Here is a 17,567-nt window from a genome sequence, read left to right as displayed (position 1 = left end):
TCAGCTTCTGGACAAAAAGGACCACAGAAAGATGGAAAATTTTACATAGTAATTTTGTTGTTGAGACACTGATACGGTTTATTCTGAAACGTTTTTATGTGTCTTGCAGGAGAGTAAATGAATACATACATTGACATTGCTGAGATGCAGGATTCTCATTCTGGGAGAAAGAAGATACAAAGATGAGACAGAAAAAAGAAAAAACCTGGAGGGATTGAGTTACAACTGATGGAGGAGGGAGGGAGGGAGGGAAGAAAAACATCTAAACATGTTTCCCATCTGTATCCGCGGCGAGAGGCTGGCAGTGCCGATACCTAAGGAGCAAAGGCTGTGCCACGCGTCCAGACCTGGGCTGCGGTGGGGGCGGAGCACGAGCCTGGAGCACGTCACTGTGTCCAAAGTGTGGGGGGGTGTGAGGAAGAGGACAGGTTAAAGGCACCCCCGCTGGCAAATGCAAGGCAATCTGAGCATCAGAAAGAGAAATGGAAATAATACATCCGAATTTTAAAAAGAGTCCAGGGGTTAAAAGTGATGCTAAAAACATGGGGTGTCCTTTTCAAAAGCATGCCAAGTAGTAAAGGTCTGAGGAATAATCACTCGAAAACCAGCATTCTGCATACATCCGGCAAAAACAAACCCTTCGGCAGGGATCACCAATTCATGCTAAAATCACATGATAAAATTTTATAGAGAACAGAATATATTCACATGGTCTCCAGGTATCACCGCAGCGAGGCTGCTACAAGGAAAAGATGGCTACTTTACAATGTAAAGAAACAGCAGGTGCCACCTTCAGTGATCACACTGGGTATCACCGATAACAGGGCAGACTGGCATTGTGTGTCTTCTGATGACACGTAACATCATCTTCTTGCCAAAAGCATTCAACCTCAATCCTGTCATGAGATAACGAGACAAATCTAGACTAAAGAACTAGAATATAAGACAAATAACTGGACTGGACTCTTCTAAAATGGCAGTCCTACAAGCACTCCCCAAAAAAATGAAGACAAAAGGAGGGACGCTGGAGGGCAGTCCTGTGTGGCAGGAAAGGAGACTCCAGAGCCAGGACCATCGAGGCAATGCTTGACGCCTGACGCGACCCTGGGACCGGACGGCATATGGGACACCTGGGCGAATCTGAATGTGGACTGAGGCTGAAATAACAGTGATTCGTCATCATGAACTACCAACGGTGTCACCTGCACACACTTTTCCAGAAGTTCTGGGACACAGACAAGGAGCGTACCTTCGACGGGTTGATGACAATGTTTCTGGCTGAGCCATGTTCATCCCCGGTAAAGGCGGGCTGGTTGTTGAAGCCTTGCTTCACATTGACAGCGGTCAGTTCATCCTGTGCGAGAGAAGAAACTGATTAAGCACAAGGGCGTAAAAGCTCCAACTTAACCCTATACAACAACTAACTCTGCTACACTCTGTAGGAGACAACAGTTGAACACACACCAAAGAAAGCAGAAATTGAAGTTTAAAAACCAATGGATACATGTGGCCCTGGCAGGTGGCTCAGTGGAGCATGGGCCTGGCATACGGACATCCTAGGTTCAATTCCCAGTCAGGGCACATAGGAGAAGCGGCCATCTGCTTCTCCTCTCCCCTCCCCCTTTTCTCGCTCTTCCCCTCCCATAGCCGGTGGCTCCATTTTGAGTGTGGTCCTGGCACTGAGGATCGCTCGGCTGATCTGAGTGCATCAGCCTCAGGCACTAAAAATAGTTCAGACTTGAGCATCGGCCCAAGACAGGGTTGCCAGATGGATCTCGATCAGGGCGCATGTGGGAGTCTGCCCCACTATCTCCCCTCCTCTCATCTAAAACAAAAAAGACCAATGAATAAATGTGTAGAGAGAAAGAATGCAAATGTGGCAAAATGTTTGACAACTGTTGACTCTAGCTGTAGGATATATGGCTGTTCATTTTACGATTCTTTTCATTCTTCTGTGAGTCAGAAAATTTTTAGCTAGTAAGTTGAGGGGATAATAAAAAATTTCCCTACATGTAAATACATAAACTCGTAGAATTTTAAAACCAGAATGGCTCCTAGGGGGCTCCCAGTTCGACTCTTCCTTCCTCGCCAGCTCCATGCGCACCCCTATTTTATATTCAAGGAAACTGGTTCACTGAACTTACCCAAGACCCCATAGCAAGTTCAAGACAGAAACGAAAGGTTCCTGGGCACAAGCTTTGTGATTGGCAACACAACACAATGGCCTGCAACCACAGGGACATGCAGAGCTTGCGAAGTTCTTCCATACATCCTGGCTCACTTGACCTTTCCCAATTCTGTAGTAGGTGGTTGGTGGGTCACTTTGTGCCCATTTACAGATGAGAAGGGTGAGGCTCATGAGGCCAGTGCAGCATATGGCCAGAGCCAACACTGAAATACCATCTTCCCAAGCCTCGACTAAGAAGAGAAATTTCCCTGACACCGTGCCACCTAAGTACACATGCCACATGAAAACGTAGTCTAAAAATACATGGCTATAACTCATACGCTCCTTAAAAAGATCTCTTACTAGATAAATGCAGGAACTTTTCTTCCCAAGGTCACAACTCATCAAAAATAGCCTGGGCTTTAAGAAAAATAAAAATAAAAAAGCTTGCCCTGCTCAGATTACTGAGTTATAGAACTAGATCCAGAAGTTCCTAAAATACAGACTCGAAAATATAGAAGGGAAAGGTTTGAGTAAATGAAGCTACTTTCTGCTCCAAGCCAAGAAACAGTCTAGTCTCAAGAACCATTCAGGGAATGGTGTCCACAGCACAAGAATGACCGCATACACTTATTCCTTGGAAGTAAGTGCTCCAAGTATAAAACAAAGAAAAGTAATAATAATAAACTGACCAAAATCACTGCTCTGACTAGGCAGGAAGCATTAGAACGAAAGAGTTCACGACACAGAAGCACGTGAGTGGTCACCCTGGCTGAGGACTGAGGTCAGCTGGAGACGTGCCTGTAACGCCACTTCCCTGTGCGGACTCTGCCTGACCCCCTGGGGAGCCCCCCTCTGGCGAGCTCGCACCTGACCCCAGGACAGGAAGCATGCTCTGCCATCATCTCATCGAGAGTCCTCCGAGCACGGAAGACGACTAAGTCACGATCTGCACAGAAAATGAACTGCACGCATATTAGAAGACGTCTCACATTGGCTACCGCATCTTCAAGTTAATTATTTGAAAATCTAGGGCAAAACTGCACGACAGAATTCCCGCGGTCTCGGAGTCTGAGCAGGGAGAGAAGCAAATGGGATCCTGAGGAGTGGAATGAGAAAACGAAACCCTGAGCTTCCCTTTACCGTCAGAGGGTTACAAGAAGCATTAATTGAGGAACAGCATGTGTTTTTACTCAAAACGTATTCCTGCTTAATCAAGAGGAAATGGGTGTGGCTTCTAGGACCAGTTGGAAGGTAGTGCTTACTTTTCTATTCTGCACGAACACCAGCTCAGCTAGCTGCTTACTGTATGTGACTGCTAACCACTGGCCTGGAGGGACATGCCCTGCACGCATGCACGCACACACGCACACCCGCACGCGCACACTCACGCACACCCGCACGCACACACGCATGCACACGCGCACACTCACGCACACCCGCACGCACACTCACGCACACCTGCACGCGCACACTCATGCACACCCGTATGCACACACTCACACACACCCACACACACCCACACACATCCCCAGAAGGAAAACATGGAACCATGTACATATCTGTCAGATTTTCCTCAAACAACATTCACACAGCGCTCTTGGGAGCCTTGAATTCTGACAACTTTTAAACCTTGCATTCTAAATCCCACGAAAATGCATCCAGCATCTGACCACTACTCACTAGCTCCCCAGGTCAGGACCACCATCCTCTCATGTTGGGGTGCTGCCATGGCTCCCGACTGGGCTCCTATCCGGTTCCCCCCTTGCTTCCACCCTTGACCCCTGAAGACCATTTTCAACACAGCAGCCACAGGGCATTTAAACTATGAGAGAGCATGTCACTCCTGTTCAAAACCTACCTTAACTCCCCAACTCAGAGTAGAAGTGAAGGTCCTATGATGTCCTAGGAGTCCCCATGTGACCGGGCGCCTAATACCTTTCTGACCACATTCCTAACCACACTCCGCTTTGCCCACTCTACCCTAAACCAACCACGTGGTTCTCCGTCCTCACTGCCAGTCCTCTGGCATGCAGCCAGATGCTCTCGAGCCTCAGGGTCACTGCGGAGTCTGTCCCCTCACCTGACTGCTCTCCACATGGCATCCACTGGGCAGCTCCACAACCACCTAGGGCTTTGCTCAACTTTCACATTCTCAGTGAGAAATTCTGATGCCCTGCTTTAACACGCACGGCTCACCCTTCATCGCCAATAGCCCGTAGCACTGATCAGCAAACACAGCCTGTAACTGACTTACGGCGTACACTGTCTGCTTCCCTCCCCCAGAAGGAAGTCCGTGAGCCCAAGGATGTTGACGTCGTTCACGGACGCAGGTCAAGCTCAGAGAGCTGTGCCCGGGACCCGACACACAGCACACACAGGCATGCAATAAACAACTGTGGAAAGAATCAGTAAGTGAATGACAACCTGTTTGAATACTTAACATAATCAGCATATGCTGAACCACTGCCCCACGACTCTGGAGTCTGTAGTTCCATTGGGTGGTTAAATTAATTCAACAAGGAAGCCTTAGACCAAGGCGGCTCTAATGTCGTGGCACCTACATAAGCAAAGCAAGCTAAGCCATGTTTTGCCGCAAAGTTACGAAAGCCAGTCCGAAGGACGGACGGCCAATCACAAGCTGAAGCCACAGCCAATACTCTCCTTACTGTGCTCGTGCCTTCTCCCTGTGGTCTTCCCCAGCTCCGGACAACGGGCAGCTCCGAAGCCCTCCGTGTGCTCGTGCCTTCTCCCTGTGGTCTTCCCCAGCTCCCGACAACGGGCAGCTCCGAAGCCCTCCGTGTGCTCGTGCCTTCTCCCTGTGGTCTTCCCCAGCTCCCGACAACGGGCAGCTCCGAAGCCCTCCGTGTGCTCGTGCCTTCTCCCTGTGGTCTTCCCCAGCTCCCGACAACGGGCAGCTCCGAAGCCCTCCGTGTGCTCGTGCCTTCTCCCTGTGGTCTTCCCCAGCTCCCGACAACGGGCAGCTCCGAAGCCCTCCGTGTGCTGTGCCTGACCTAACGCTGCTCCTGCTCAAGCGAGTTCTGGAGGTGCTAATATGTCTACTGTGTCTCAGTTTATCTTTCAACACGTCGGACAGAACTGAGACCCAAAGGAGACCCTCAAGGGCCCCCAGGAGCAAGGAGCCGCAGCCGGGTGAGGCTGCCCACTGGGCCGCTGAGCCACGCCCCTCTCACTGCTGCTGAGCACAGCAGGGGCTGAGATCCAACATGTCGCACTCAAAGGAGCGCCCCGAATTTATGTGAGCACTTCTGCCATCAGACTGGGTCGGAGGTCAGCCGACTTAAAATAAACTGGACTGGGTCCAAGTTAGAACCCGCTCTGGTTCTGAGGTCGGACTGGGTTCATTACAGGTTTAAGTTAGACTGGGTCCAGCGCAAGGCCTCCAGTAACAAGTAGGAAATAAAGAGACAAACCAATTCCTCTGACGCCAGGCAACCTGGGACCCCTCCACCTGGGACCCCGTCCACCTGGGACCCCGTCCACCTGGGACCCCGTCACCTGGGACCCCTCCACCTGGGACCCTTCTACCTGGGACCCCTCCACCTGGGACCCCGTCCACCTGGGACCCCTCCACCTGGGACCCCATCCACCTGGGACCCCGTCACCTGGGACCCCTCCACCTGGGACCCCGTCCACCTGGGACCCCGTCACCTGGGACCCCTCCACCTGGGACCCTTCTACCTGGGACCCCTCCACCTGGGACCCCTCCACCTGGGACCCCGTCCACCTGGGACCCCTCCACCTGGGACCCCGTCCACCTGGGACCCCTCCACCTGGGACCCCGTCACCTGGGACCCCTCCACCTGGGACCCCGTCCACCTGGGACCCCTCCACCTGGGACCCCGTCCACCTGGTACCCCTCCACCTGGGACCCCTCCACCTGGGACCCCAGCTAAGAATACATAGAACAGTTACGGCCCCAGAACCCGTGTTTTTCTGAACTCAGCAGTTAACCTTACCAAAGACAGTCCGGAGCTATGGCGGCCAAGCAGGGAACCTGTCACCTAGGTAGGCTTGTCAATCTATGAGGTGCTCTGGAGGGAGAAAAACGGGTCATACTTCCCCCAAAACAGTGGGGTGCATTTTTTAATATTTCTTGGTATGCGGAAGCTCCTAAGAAATTAAATTTAAAAAAAGTGCCTCTTTAAAAGAATCTTTACAAGGCAGATGAAAGTTCAAACAACAAGCTGATCATGAATCTAAAAGTGTCCGTTGCCCCAACCGTTCCTTCACCTACCTCTCCCAAAATACTGGAGCCTGTGAAGACCTTCCCTCAACCGTCTCCTCACTGAAGATGAGCTAGAGGTTTAAAAAATGCCTTTTAAAGGGAGGTCGTCTGCTGGAATACCAGGCTCAACCATGTTTTCTCCATGGTCAAAGGCCAAACCTGGAGCTGTCAAAGATTTTCCAAATTCAAAAATTTTATGAAGATTGGAGTTTCTAACCCAGGACTCCCAGATCTCTACCAATTCATTCATATGACAGTGGGACCTGGCGATGTCCAAATGTGCACGGCTGAAGCCCAATGCCCAAGAGTGGCTGTTGAGACCCACATACTCATCACTCTGCCAGGGATGGCCTAGAACACACGAGAAAATTAGCCCAGGACTCACTCGAAAGTATTGATGAGGTTATTTCCTCAAAATACTGGCTGGCCCATTTCAATCTTGCAAACAAACAAAAGAGGAAGACAAGACTGGAAACCCTGCCCTGGCCGGTTGGCTCAGCGGTAGAGCGTCGGCCCGGCGGGGAATGTCCTGGGTTCGATTCCCAGTCACCCCTCCCCCTCTCCTTCCTCTCTGTCTCTCTCTTCCCATCCCGCAGCCAAGGCTCCATTGGAGCAAAGATGGCCCGGGCGCTGGGGATGGCTCCTTGGCCTCTGCCTCAGGCACTAGAATGGTTCCAGTTGCAACAGAGCAACGCCCCAGATGGGCAGAGCATCGCCCCCAGTGGGCATGCCGGGTGGATCCCATCAGGCGCATGCGGGAGTCTGTCTCTGCCTCCCTGCTTCTCACTTAAGAAAATACAAAAAATTAAAACAGAAGAATTGGAAGCCCTTTTTGTGAAACATTCTGGACTTCTTTTATTAAATAAATGTAGGCACAAACAAGTGCCCTGACTTCCTTAACTCGTTACTGGGTTGCAGTGCAAACTTTAAGCAGCGATCCAAGTCCAACCGGGAGGCAACCCCTCCTGCAGAAGTTACAGCCTCGGCTGAGCATTCCGAAAATAACCTTGGAACAAGATTAAATTCACAAAACCGATAGAGTCATGGCCCTGCGGTGACAACAGCTCCAGGGTCTGAGAGGACCTCCTCATACACATTTCAAGTCAGAACCTCAACGTCCACCGCTCAGGAAACACTGTGCCCCGAAACATCTGCCTCCACTGAACAGCTGGGGCACTGGAGGAAAGAATGCCCCCCAACCCCCCCCTAGTAATCCCGACTTTTCCACAGGGAGGGGTCTCTAACCCTGATTACCAGAATGAGTAGGAAGCACTGAGGGGGTGGAGGAGTGCGGCAGTAAGCTGCCCCCACTGGCCTTCCGACCCATCTTCAGCCCTGTAACCTGCCCACCAGCCACCTTGCCTGACAATGGGAAAGATCACCTTAAACAGCAGACATGGTGTCCCGGTCACTGACCCTCACGCTGACTTATGGGGCACTGTTAGAAAATCCAGACTGGATGCTCTCTGTTCACGCTGAGAACGGAGGCGGGAAGGCTCACGCAGGACGCGCTGTGACCGCTCGGCTGAGCTCCGGGAAAGGCGACACTCCCCCGGAGTAGGTCTGCCCCACCGCCTGCGAGGGGTCCTCCCTCGGCTCCTCCACTCCCCACAGGAAAACCAGCCAGCACCTGTGTCCGCAGCAGGTGTGTCTCTGGGTGGTCTGCGACTTGGCCATGCTGTAGAAACTTCTGTTTTGATTGGCGTTCCTCACTTCTAGCAGAACCCATCAGAAATGGACCCCAAGTTGCCCTGACCAGATGCTCAGTCGGTTACAGCATTGTCCCAAAGCACAAAGATTCGCAGTTCAATCCCCGGTCAGGGCACTTACGGGAACAAGTCCCTGTCCCTGTCTCTGTCTGTCTCTCTCTCCCTTCCTCTCTTGCTAAAATCAACAAATAAGAAAAAAAAAAATTTTTTTTAAAGGGCCCAAGTTAATGAGCTGCTTTTTGGCATTCTGTTGCCTACCCAAATCACAAGCATTAAAATTAAAGCTCCTACAAGGAAAACAGACCCCGAGTGTCAGGGAACCGCTCCCGCTGACTTCCACCTCCATCAGCCAGCACTGAAACTGCCAACAGGCAGCTTAAACTCCATGCGGCTGGCTCCAACCAAACCATTTCTGACCACTTCTATAAAAGGCATAATCAGGCCCCTGAGCTGCAGCAACAACGTTGGCACCGACGACGGTCGCACATGTAACAGGGTACAGCAAACGTGGGCTCCAGTCGTGAGGACGCGAAGCAGTTTGTTCTTGTATTACTACTTATCAATTATTGTATTGCTTTCCATACAAACAACTGTAAAACCTACTTTTTCCCCACCCTGCACTAAACAAGGACTCACTAGGGACCCAGGGAGTTCTTCCCGAGTCTTTAAAAAATGCCATTAATTATCTCTACATTCTGCAGCTCATCACGGATGGACGAAATGGTCCAAATTACGAAAAAGTGTCTGGTGCAGTGACTGCTCCAAAAACGGTTTGCAACCCATGTCTGACTTGTCTGCAAAAGACCACCAAAGTATTAATTAGACAGAGCATTCCCACCACCTACTGGGCCGTCGGAACACTTACAAACTGATTTCACTCAACTGCCTTCCTCGTGGGTCATCAATGCCCGTGGAATAGTTTGTACGTTCTCAGGATGGACTGAAGCGCTCCCAGACAGGAAGGCTGATACCACAAATAGGGCTAAGAAATTTCTGGAAAATACATTTCCTTATTGGGATAGCCCCAGAAAATCTACAGTGATAGGAAAACTCATTTTACTGGACATATTAAATAAGGTGCAGCTGACACAATGGTGTTACCATGGTCCTTACCACCCTCAGTCATCTGGGAGAGTTGAACGGACATATGGTAACAGAAGTAAAGCTGGCTAAATTAACTGAATCAACCACCCTGGCCCAAAGTTCTGCCACTGGTTTTGGTGGCGATTAAATCAACACCTCTGGTAGAGCATGAATAATAGCTTACAAAATGGGAACAGGCCTGACCAGGCAGTGGCGCAGTGGATAGAGCGTCGGACTGGGATGCAGAGGACCCAGGTTCGAGACCCTGAGGTCGCCAGCTTGAGCGCGGGCTCATCTGACTTGATCAAAAGCCCACCAGCTTGAACCCAAGGTCTCCAGCAAGGGGTTGCTCGGTCTGCTGAAGGCCCGCGGTCAAGGCGCATATGAGAAAGCAATCAATGAACAACTAAGGTGTTGCAACACGCAATGAAAAACTAATGATTGATGCTTCTCATCTCTCTCCACTCCTGTCTGTCTGTCCCTGTCTATCCTTCTCTCTGACTCACTCTCTGTCTCTGTAATAAATAAATAAATAAATAAATAAATAAATAAATAAAAAGACAAAACAGGAACAGGAAGACCTATGCCTCTGAGGACACAACCATGTGTTTTCTCTGTACTCATAAATGCTGACACGGCTCAGTGCTGTATGCTGTATCAATGCATTATGTCAAAGTCCACTTCCACCAGGTAAAGGAAGCTTTCTGGGACCTCCCCTCCTACAGAGAGTGGAACCTTCCACAGCGTAAACCCTGGAGAGGAGCTCTTCTGAAAACGCCTAGACAGACCACCCTGGAGCCTGGCCGGAAGAGAGCACACCAGGTCCTCCTCACTACCCGGCAGCAGCCAAACTGCGAGACTTGAACCTCGGGTCCACCTCTCCGGCCTCTTAACACGCAGAGCCAGAGACGTCAAGTTCAAACTGACCGGGAGATTCCTCCCCAGAAGACAATGTCTCGAGGCAAACAGCTCTCCCGAGAGCATGAATCACAACCTTCACCTCCAAAATGAAACTTTGATCTCTTTTGCCTACTTGCTACCCACTTTCTCTCTGTGAAAGCGTGGGAAGACGACACTTTAGTTGGGATTTCACAAACAGCGACTGGAGGAAACCTAACTGCGGGACCTGTCGCTCTAAACCAGGATCAGGACCCTGAAGGGAGAGGCCGCTCAGTCCACGGGGCGCGGACTTCCCCCAGAATCCCAAACGCCCACTGCACACCTGAGCTGCTCCGCAGGTCTCCTTTCTGAAGTTAAAACACTGAATCCACACGCCCCCAGGCCTCGTCTCGATCTAACCCAACCCCGGGATGGGAACACCAGACCCGCTGAGCACCTACAGAAGACACCGGCAGTGCAAGTCAGACCAGCAGCAGCTGGCTGTCAGGTCTGTGAACTTAGGGGGTCTTCCAATATTTGATGACACCACATCTTCCCCAAAACAACAGGGTGTATTTTTTACTGGTATGCTGATACTCAGAGGGAGTGACCTCCTGGCTACTCCTGTTCGTGTGGGGGTTTGGTCATGGTCCCTGTGCTGGACAGCAGATGGAGGACAGGGCAAGGCGCTCTCGCTGTATCTGCCGCTCCCCCGCCCCTTCCAACACCTCCGCCACTCAGCCCTGGTCCACTCCCTCGTGCGGACGCTGTCGGCCAGAAAGGAGGTTACCAGCAGACAGCAACCCGAGCCTCTGGATGGGGGTCACGGAGACAGTCCCTTCTTCCTGGCACTGGAGTTGGGACAAACAAACAGACCACGAGAGGCCCAGCCTGGACTCTGGCCGCCACGGCTGAGCCGGCTGCAAAGGCCACGGCAGCACAGCGGAAGTCCGCAGGCCCTCTTGCCACGGCGGTTTGAAATACAATTGCTTTGGAACACTGGTTCCCTGCCCGAGGAGGCGTCCGTGCTGTAGCAATGCCTCCTGTGGCCCTGCATGGACACCTCTGGGATTGCAGAAACACAAACAGAACATTTTATCAGACAAGCCGAGTGGCTAATTCCGCTGATACCTCACCGGGTACATTCTTGGTTTGGTTCACGAGGGCCCTGGCTACGAAGCAGGCTTCCGCCTGTCGGTATATCACCCCCCCAGCAGTCATCGGCACAGTCTCCCTGGAGCGCCGTGTTCTCTGAAAGATTTTAAACGCATGTTTGCAGCCATCAGCAACACATCAGATGGTCTCCATGCACTCAGGAGAAACAGAAACGGGATGAAAACCAGGATAAACAGCAAAAACAGTTCTTTCATCAACCGGCATCATAACCTGTGAGTTCCACAGCGAGAAAAGAGCGACTTAGCTCTGGTGGTGACAGAGTGGCACTGATACCACTGCTGGCCGATGTCTCATGTATAAGAGGGTCACCAAAATGGGGAATTGCTAAATTAACTCAACAAGCAGGCCATCTGACTGAAGTGGGCCTGGTGCTACAAAACGCCAGACACACGGACAGCAAATCACAGACCGTCAACCAGGGTCTAAGCTCCAACCACTCACTTCCTGCTCTGCTTCCATCCACCTCTGCGCTGTACACGTCGCTCCTGGGCCGGGCAGGGAGCGCTCTGACCACACGGGGCTTTGCGTTGCCCGACTGGCATTGATTTTTGCTCAAATCCCTAAGATGCTAATATGCCCCAGTCTACCTTTTCACAAACCTCTGCGAAGATTTTCTAAATAAAAGAGGCTGACCACCAAAATGCCTACAGTGCTCCTCACAGAGATTATTTCAACCCGTTCCACTACCCCTGCCTGGTCCAATGGTCCTTAGAGACAGAACCAGCAGCTGCCACTCTGCCTATCTGCAAAGGTGAGGAAACTAAAACCCCGAGAACTTGGGGCACACCCAGCTCTTAATCAAGAGTCTCATTCCTAGACCCATGTTCCGGGCACTAGACCAGCAGTGCCAAACCTTTTCCAGCCAAAGGACCCCTTATTACAGGTTTAAAATGTTCCTACTGTATAACATGTGGAGGAAAAGGAGTATCTTTAATAGCTGTTGGGGAGGGGAAGGAACCATGATGAACTCAAGAAGTGTTACATGTATCTGTGCACCATTAACACATGCACCCAGGGAACGTCGTATACCATGTGGAAGACCTGGTATTGTTAGCAGAGAGGCGATGCCAGCTGAGGAGATACATTCCCAGTCCCGGCCCGTGGCTAGAGTGGCCAGAGGAAACAGAATCGATCCTAAGGTAACCTCAACACGGAGTCAACGAGGACTCTCGTGCCTCTTGTCATTGGTTTTAACTAAAATAACAAGCCTTAAAGCATTTTTTAGGGAGCCGGGTGCCCAGAGTCAAAAGCAAACCAGAGCCTAGAAACTGGCCCATGTCCACATGGAAGGGCCCTGTTCACTGTGCATTCTCATCTTCAATACTGGATGCACCAGTCAGACCCCCGGCACTCTGGGTGAACTCCAAAGGCATCCATAAATCTCATGCATTTAGCTTGAACTTGAGAGAATGAGCTCATGTTTTGGAACTCTTTCAAAGCAATCTTTTAATTTCAATAAAGTGTTTCCTCAGGAAAAGTGAAAACATTTTGATGCTAGTTTGGAAACTGGTTAAGCTCTTTCTCACTTAAGGGGGAAAAAAAAAGGTCAGTTCGGCACAATGTTCAGTGACCATCAGAAAAGCAGGCCAGGAGTGCACATGCACACACACACACACACACACAGGTGCGCACACGCACACACAGGGGCACACACGCCCACCTAACCTCCCCCACACTCACCTCCCACACAGAGCAGGGGCACAGACACTGAACGGACTCGGTCACTGACTCGGTCTAACAAACCAACTCAGTACCTGCCAGTGACCAGAGGGGAATGTCCACCAGGGAAGACAAGACCGCAGAAGTAGAAAATGTCTGTCTGTGTGTTATGTCAGGCAGGCTGTGCTGGCTAGGGTCTTCCCCCAAAGAACGGAAGTTCAGAAAACAGCTTTATAACTATTTTTCCTCTCCCTGCATAGAAATCCTTTCAGATCCCTGTGGGTCTGCAGATCCCAATTTGAGAAAAGAGGCTACAATGACCCCCCCTCGTGGATACAGTTAATGATCTGCAGGCAGCACTTAGGAGTGAGCAGATATAAATGACCCGGAGGATAAGGAAATAGCCTGTCTCTCCTCACACCTCATCATTAACCAATTCCGCCCATACTCCTCTCAAAACAGGCCTCATATGTATCCTTCCCTTAAAATACAACAGCCATCTCCCGGCCTGTGGCCGCCGCTCCTCACACACTGCCCTTCCTCTCTCAGACTTGCGCCTGGACCCAGCCTGCCCAGTGCCCCCAAACGAATCTTCCTGAAATGCGTTTTCTTCCCTGCACGCCCCTTTTCAAAAGCCTGAGAGGGATTCACACTGTTTTTTTGTATTTCCAGAAGGGGATAAGGGACAGAAGTCTCGACATACCGGTTTCAGACCCTCAGTAACATCTGTGAGCCTCCTCCCCACTGGCCCGGATCAAACCCCATTACCTGGGACAGGCATACAAGGCCTCGGACGGTTAAGCTTTGCTTCCCAGCCTCGCTCCTGTTCTAGTCTTAGGACCGCAGGGACCCCAGTGCGAGCACACAGCCCTCACCTGGGACGGGACACGCGGTGATGACCTCTCTAAAGCTCAGGCGCTGCCTTTGGAATGAGACAAGAATAACTCACAGGGCTGAGATTACATGAGATAAAACATACAAAGAGTTTATTTAGCTCAGTGCCTGGCTCACAAGATGCTCTTCTACAGGGTGGCTACTGTTATACAAACATAGAGCTACTCTTTAGTTTTATATTTTAACTTGCATTTAATCTACTTGACTCTGACACTCCTTCCTACATCCACTGTCTTTCAGACCTCGCAGCCTTACATAATACTATTCCACCCATAATACTAAGACCATCATAAAATCCTGCGCCTTCCTCCGACCACAGGCCAGGGCTCCCCTTCATTCAAGCAGCAGGTAACCAAGCAGACAGCCCTGTGCTCAGAACCGGGGACTCCGCAGTGCGCAGACCGCAAGGGTGAGCGATGCCCCAAGAGGGAGCACTCCCCACCCCACCCCCGGTCAGAGTGCACCGACCGGGGGCCTCACCTGGTCTGAGACGTCAAGCAAGGATTTCCTGAAGTGACCTCTGAGCTGAGCTCGGAGTCAGTAGTCAACCAAGTCCGGGGGAAGACCCTTAGAGGACAAAGCCGACATTTCACATCAAGTAACACAGTATGAACTCGCAGAAGACTGGAAAATTAGGGACGTGCACTGTAACTCCAAAAGTTATCACAGAAAAACCACCACATAAAGAGGTGTAACAAAAACATCGAGGGACATTAAAATAGTTTAAACAAATAGTAAAATGATACAACAAATAGTAAAATGATATATCTAAACCCAACTGTCTGTATTTAATGTATGTCAATAACTAAATGTTAATGAACGAAGATGCCAATTAAGAGACAGGGATTCTCAGAATGGATAAAAACTGCAAATCCAACTCCCTGAGTGCTTTAAATATGAAGACAGGTAAGCTGCCAGGAGATGGGAAATGCACCGCGCCAGCAACGAGCACGCGAGGGCCGGAGAGGCCGTGCGAACGTGCGAACAGGGTCAGGGGGACCTCGGGACGTCAGAGCTCTCAGTGACGAGGGGCTGAGTTCACGAGGAAGGCTCAGCTGCCAGGAGATGGGAATGCACCGCGCCAGCAGCGAGCACGCGAGGGCCGGAGAGGCCGTGCGAACGTGCGAACACGGTCAGGGGGACCTCGGGACGTCAGAGCTCTCAGTGATGAGGGGCTGAGTTCAAGAGGAAGGCTCCGCCGTCACGGCACGCGTGTCCCTCCACGTGAGGACAGATGGGCAGAGCGCGTGTCCAGGCGACGGGGCTGGGAAAACCAAGGAAAGGTTGCTCTCACAGCAGGAGCGGAAGGCGGGCAGGAGTGAGATGAGGCGGGGCAGAGGGTGGGGACAGACCGCGCAAGGTCCATGGACCAAGGGGAGGACTTCTGTCCTTGTCATAAGAACAGTAGAGTGTTTTCACACAGAGGGATGACATCGCCCACCTTGAATCTGTCTGCAGTGTGAACAGAGGGCGGGAGGAGGGTCAGACTAGAGGGGAGACTTGGGCAAGGGGACAGGGACCAGTGAGCAGACTCTGCAGGTCAGGAGGTGGGGGTGGCGGGTAGGATCCAGGCGGCGGTGACAGGGGGAGGAGAGGGGGGTACGGAGGGACGGCGGTGACAGGGGGGGGAAGAGGGGGAGGAGAGGGGGGTACGGAGGGATCTTTATGAGGCCACCCAACAGGGCTTGAACTGACATGTTAGATGGAACGACGGAGAGTGAAGTTGTCAAGGACGTCCCCCACGTGTCTGGGACGGTGACAGCTGAAGACAGGGTGCTGGGGAGGGGTGGGGAGAGGAGGGAAGATCGCAAGTTCAGTGCTAAATGGAAGCTTGAGGCAGCAGGCAAACAGAACAAGATGTTTCTTACAGGCACTCGGACACACACGCCCAGAGTGCAGAGAAGTCCGCTGGGCTGAAGCCACACAGCTGTGCATCACTGGCATGGCCGGAACTGGGGTCTGGGGACAGGTTGAAGGGAGAGAGGACAGGGTCCAGGACAGATCCAGAAAAAAATGTAATAGTGAGGTCACAACCAGGTAGAGGGAAAAAAGCCTTCAGAGGAGACGGCAGCCAGAGAGGAGAGAGGGAAGCCAGGGGTGCGGGGCCCCAGAGGCTGAGCGAGGGCCCTCTGCACCCCTAGAGGGCGACAGGAGCCAGTGCTGCTGGGACTGCGCTGTCACTCAGGACCAGAGAGGGCCCCAGTGTGGCTGTGAGGGCAGCTGCCAGGCGGGAAGGAGCAGAGGAAGAGCGGACGTGAGGGGACAGTGAGCACACAGGACACAGTGGGGGGAGCGTGGGGGAGGGGAGAAGGGGAGGGGGGGTCCTGGGGTAGCCTGAGATTTGAGCAGTGAGGATCCACTGCCCGCAGCAGGTGACGGTGACAAGAGGAGGCGGCAACGGCTGGGAGTGTGGCGTTTCCAAGAACACAGGAGAGGACCCAGAGGCGAGGGGCCACGCTAGACAAACCCAGGGCACAGGAAGGAAAGCTGAGGGGCACAGTGTCGCAGGCCGAACAGTGCAGCCCAGTCCTGACCCGTGCACCTCTGCAGGCATCCTTATCTGGAAATAGGGTCTCTACAGACATCACCAAGCGGAAGTCACACTGAACGTGAGCGGGTGCCAATCCAATACGGCTGATGCCCTTACTGGGGGAGAAGCCACAGGAGGGGAGACAGCAGCAGAAACAGGAAGGATGCGCCCAAGATCAGGGCCTGCAGAGCTGGAGCCGCCAGGTGTGGCCCCGCCCTGGGGCTGGGCTGTTCCCTCCAGAACTGTGAGGCTGCGCATTTCCACGATTTTTCGCCATCCGGTTTGTGGTGTTTGGTCACGGCAGCCCTGGGAAATGAAAACACACGTGCAGGGGAGGTGGAAAGGGAAGCTCTGCTCTGCCCTCAGAGCAAGGCCAGCTGCTGGAATTGGGGCCGAGCCACAGGGCAGCGGAGGCAAGAGGCCCGTCTCTGCAGAGCGCCCAGCGGGCAGCAGCAGCCCGGCTCTGTGCCAGCCGACACCCAGCCCCGCACGGCAGCGACAGGGAGACGCTTCCGCCTGCGTCCCTTCTAAGGCAGGTGTCACTCATGGATAAAGGAAGAGGGAGGCCCTCCTGAGGACGGCCAGGGGCATGGGCCAGACTGACCTAGGGGAAGACAGGACTCCCTCTCCCCCTCCCTCTCCCCCTCCCCCTCCCCCAGGGCCACATTTGCATCAAAGCCACATGTGAAACTCAGCTCATCTACACGGCTATTAATATCAGCCCTGTCCAAACCACACCTGCAGGCCATCGATCTCTAATGATGGGGACGGAGCCGGAACCAAAAGGATATGAACTCAACACAAAACACAAAACAAGTCCTGTCCTCACACCTGTCCTGAGAAGCAGGCAAAAAGAGAAAAAGAGAAACTCATAGTAACGATAATCCCACACGCTGGCCTTAAGCAGCACATGCATGCCCGTCCTCATAAGAGCCAAGTGGCCCCCATTGTGCAGGGTGAGAAACTGAGGCTGAGAGGTGGGCAGACTGAAATGCTTAAGGGGGCATGGGAGAACCACACCCCAGTAGGTCCAATGTGCTCTCCATGCAGCAAGATCTTTGAGGAGTTCAGTGTGGCCCCAACAAAACTACACTGTGGTTCGGCGTGGCCCCAACAAAACTACACTGTGGTTCGGCGTGGCCCCGACGACCTTTGCCCCGTGGTTCGGCGAGGCCCCAACAAAACTACACTGTGGTTCGGCGTGGCCCCGACGACCTTTGC

The 17,567-nt window shown here is 52.4% G+C and overlaps 1 protein-coding gene across 1 annotated transcript in view; it reads right to left on the bottom strand.

Annotated features, from left to right (window-relative positions):
• MED12L (mediator complex subunit 12L) overlaps positions 1-17,567 on the bottom strand; it is a 356,828-nt gene that overhangs the window by 319,825 nt on the left and 19,436 nt on the right. Inside the window, exon 3 of the mRNA XM_066241720.1 lies at positions 1,250-1,354. Within this exon, the coding sequence (XP_066097817.1) occupies positions 1,250-1,354 (105 nt within the window). The remainder of the gene's footprint in view (positions 1-1,249; positions 1,355-17,567) is intronic.

Source organism: Saccopteryx bilineata, chromosome 8, assembly GCF_036850765.1.
Source record: "Saccopteryx bilineata isolate mSacBil1 chromosome 8, mSacBil1_pri_phased_curated, whole genome shotgun sequence".
Classification (NCBI taxonomy): Eukaryota; Metazoa; Chordata; class Mammalia; order Chiroptera; family Emballonuridae; genus Saccopteryx; species Saccopteryx bilineata.
Note: the sequence above shows the minus strand (reverse complement) of the source record. Positions and strands in the feature narration are given on the sequence as shown.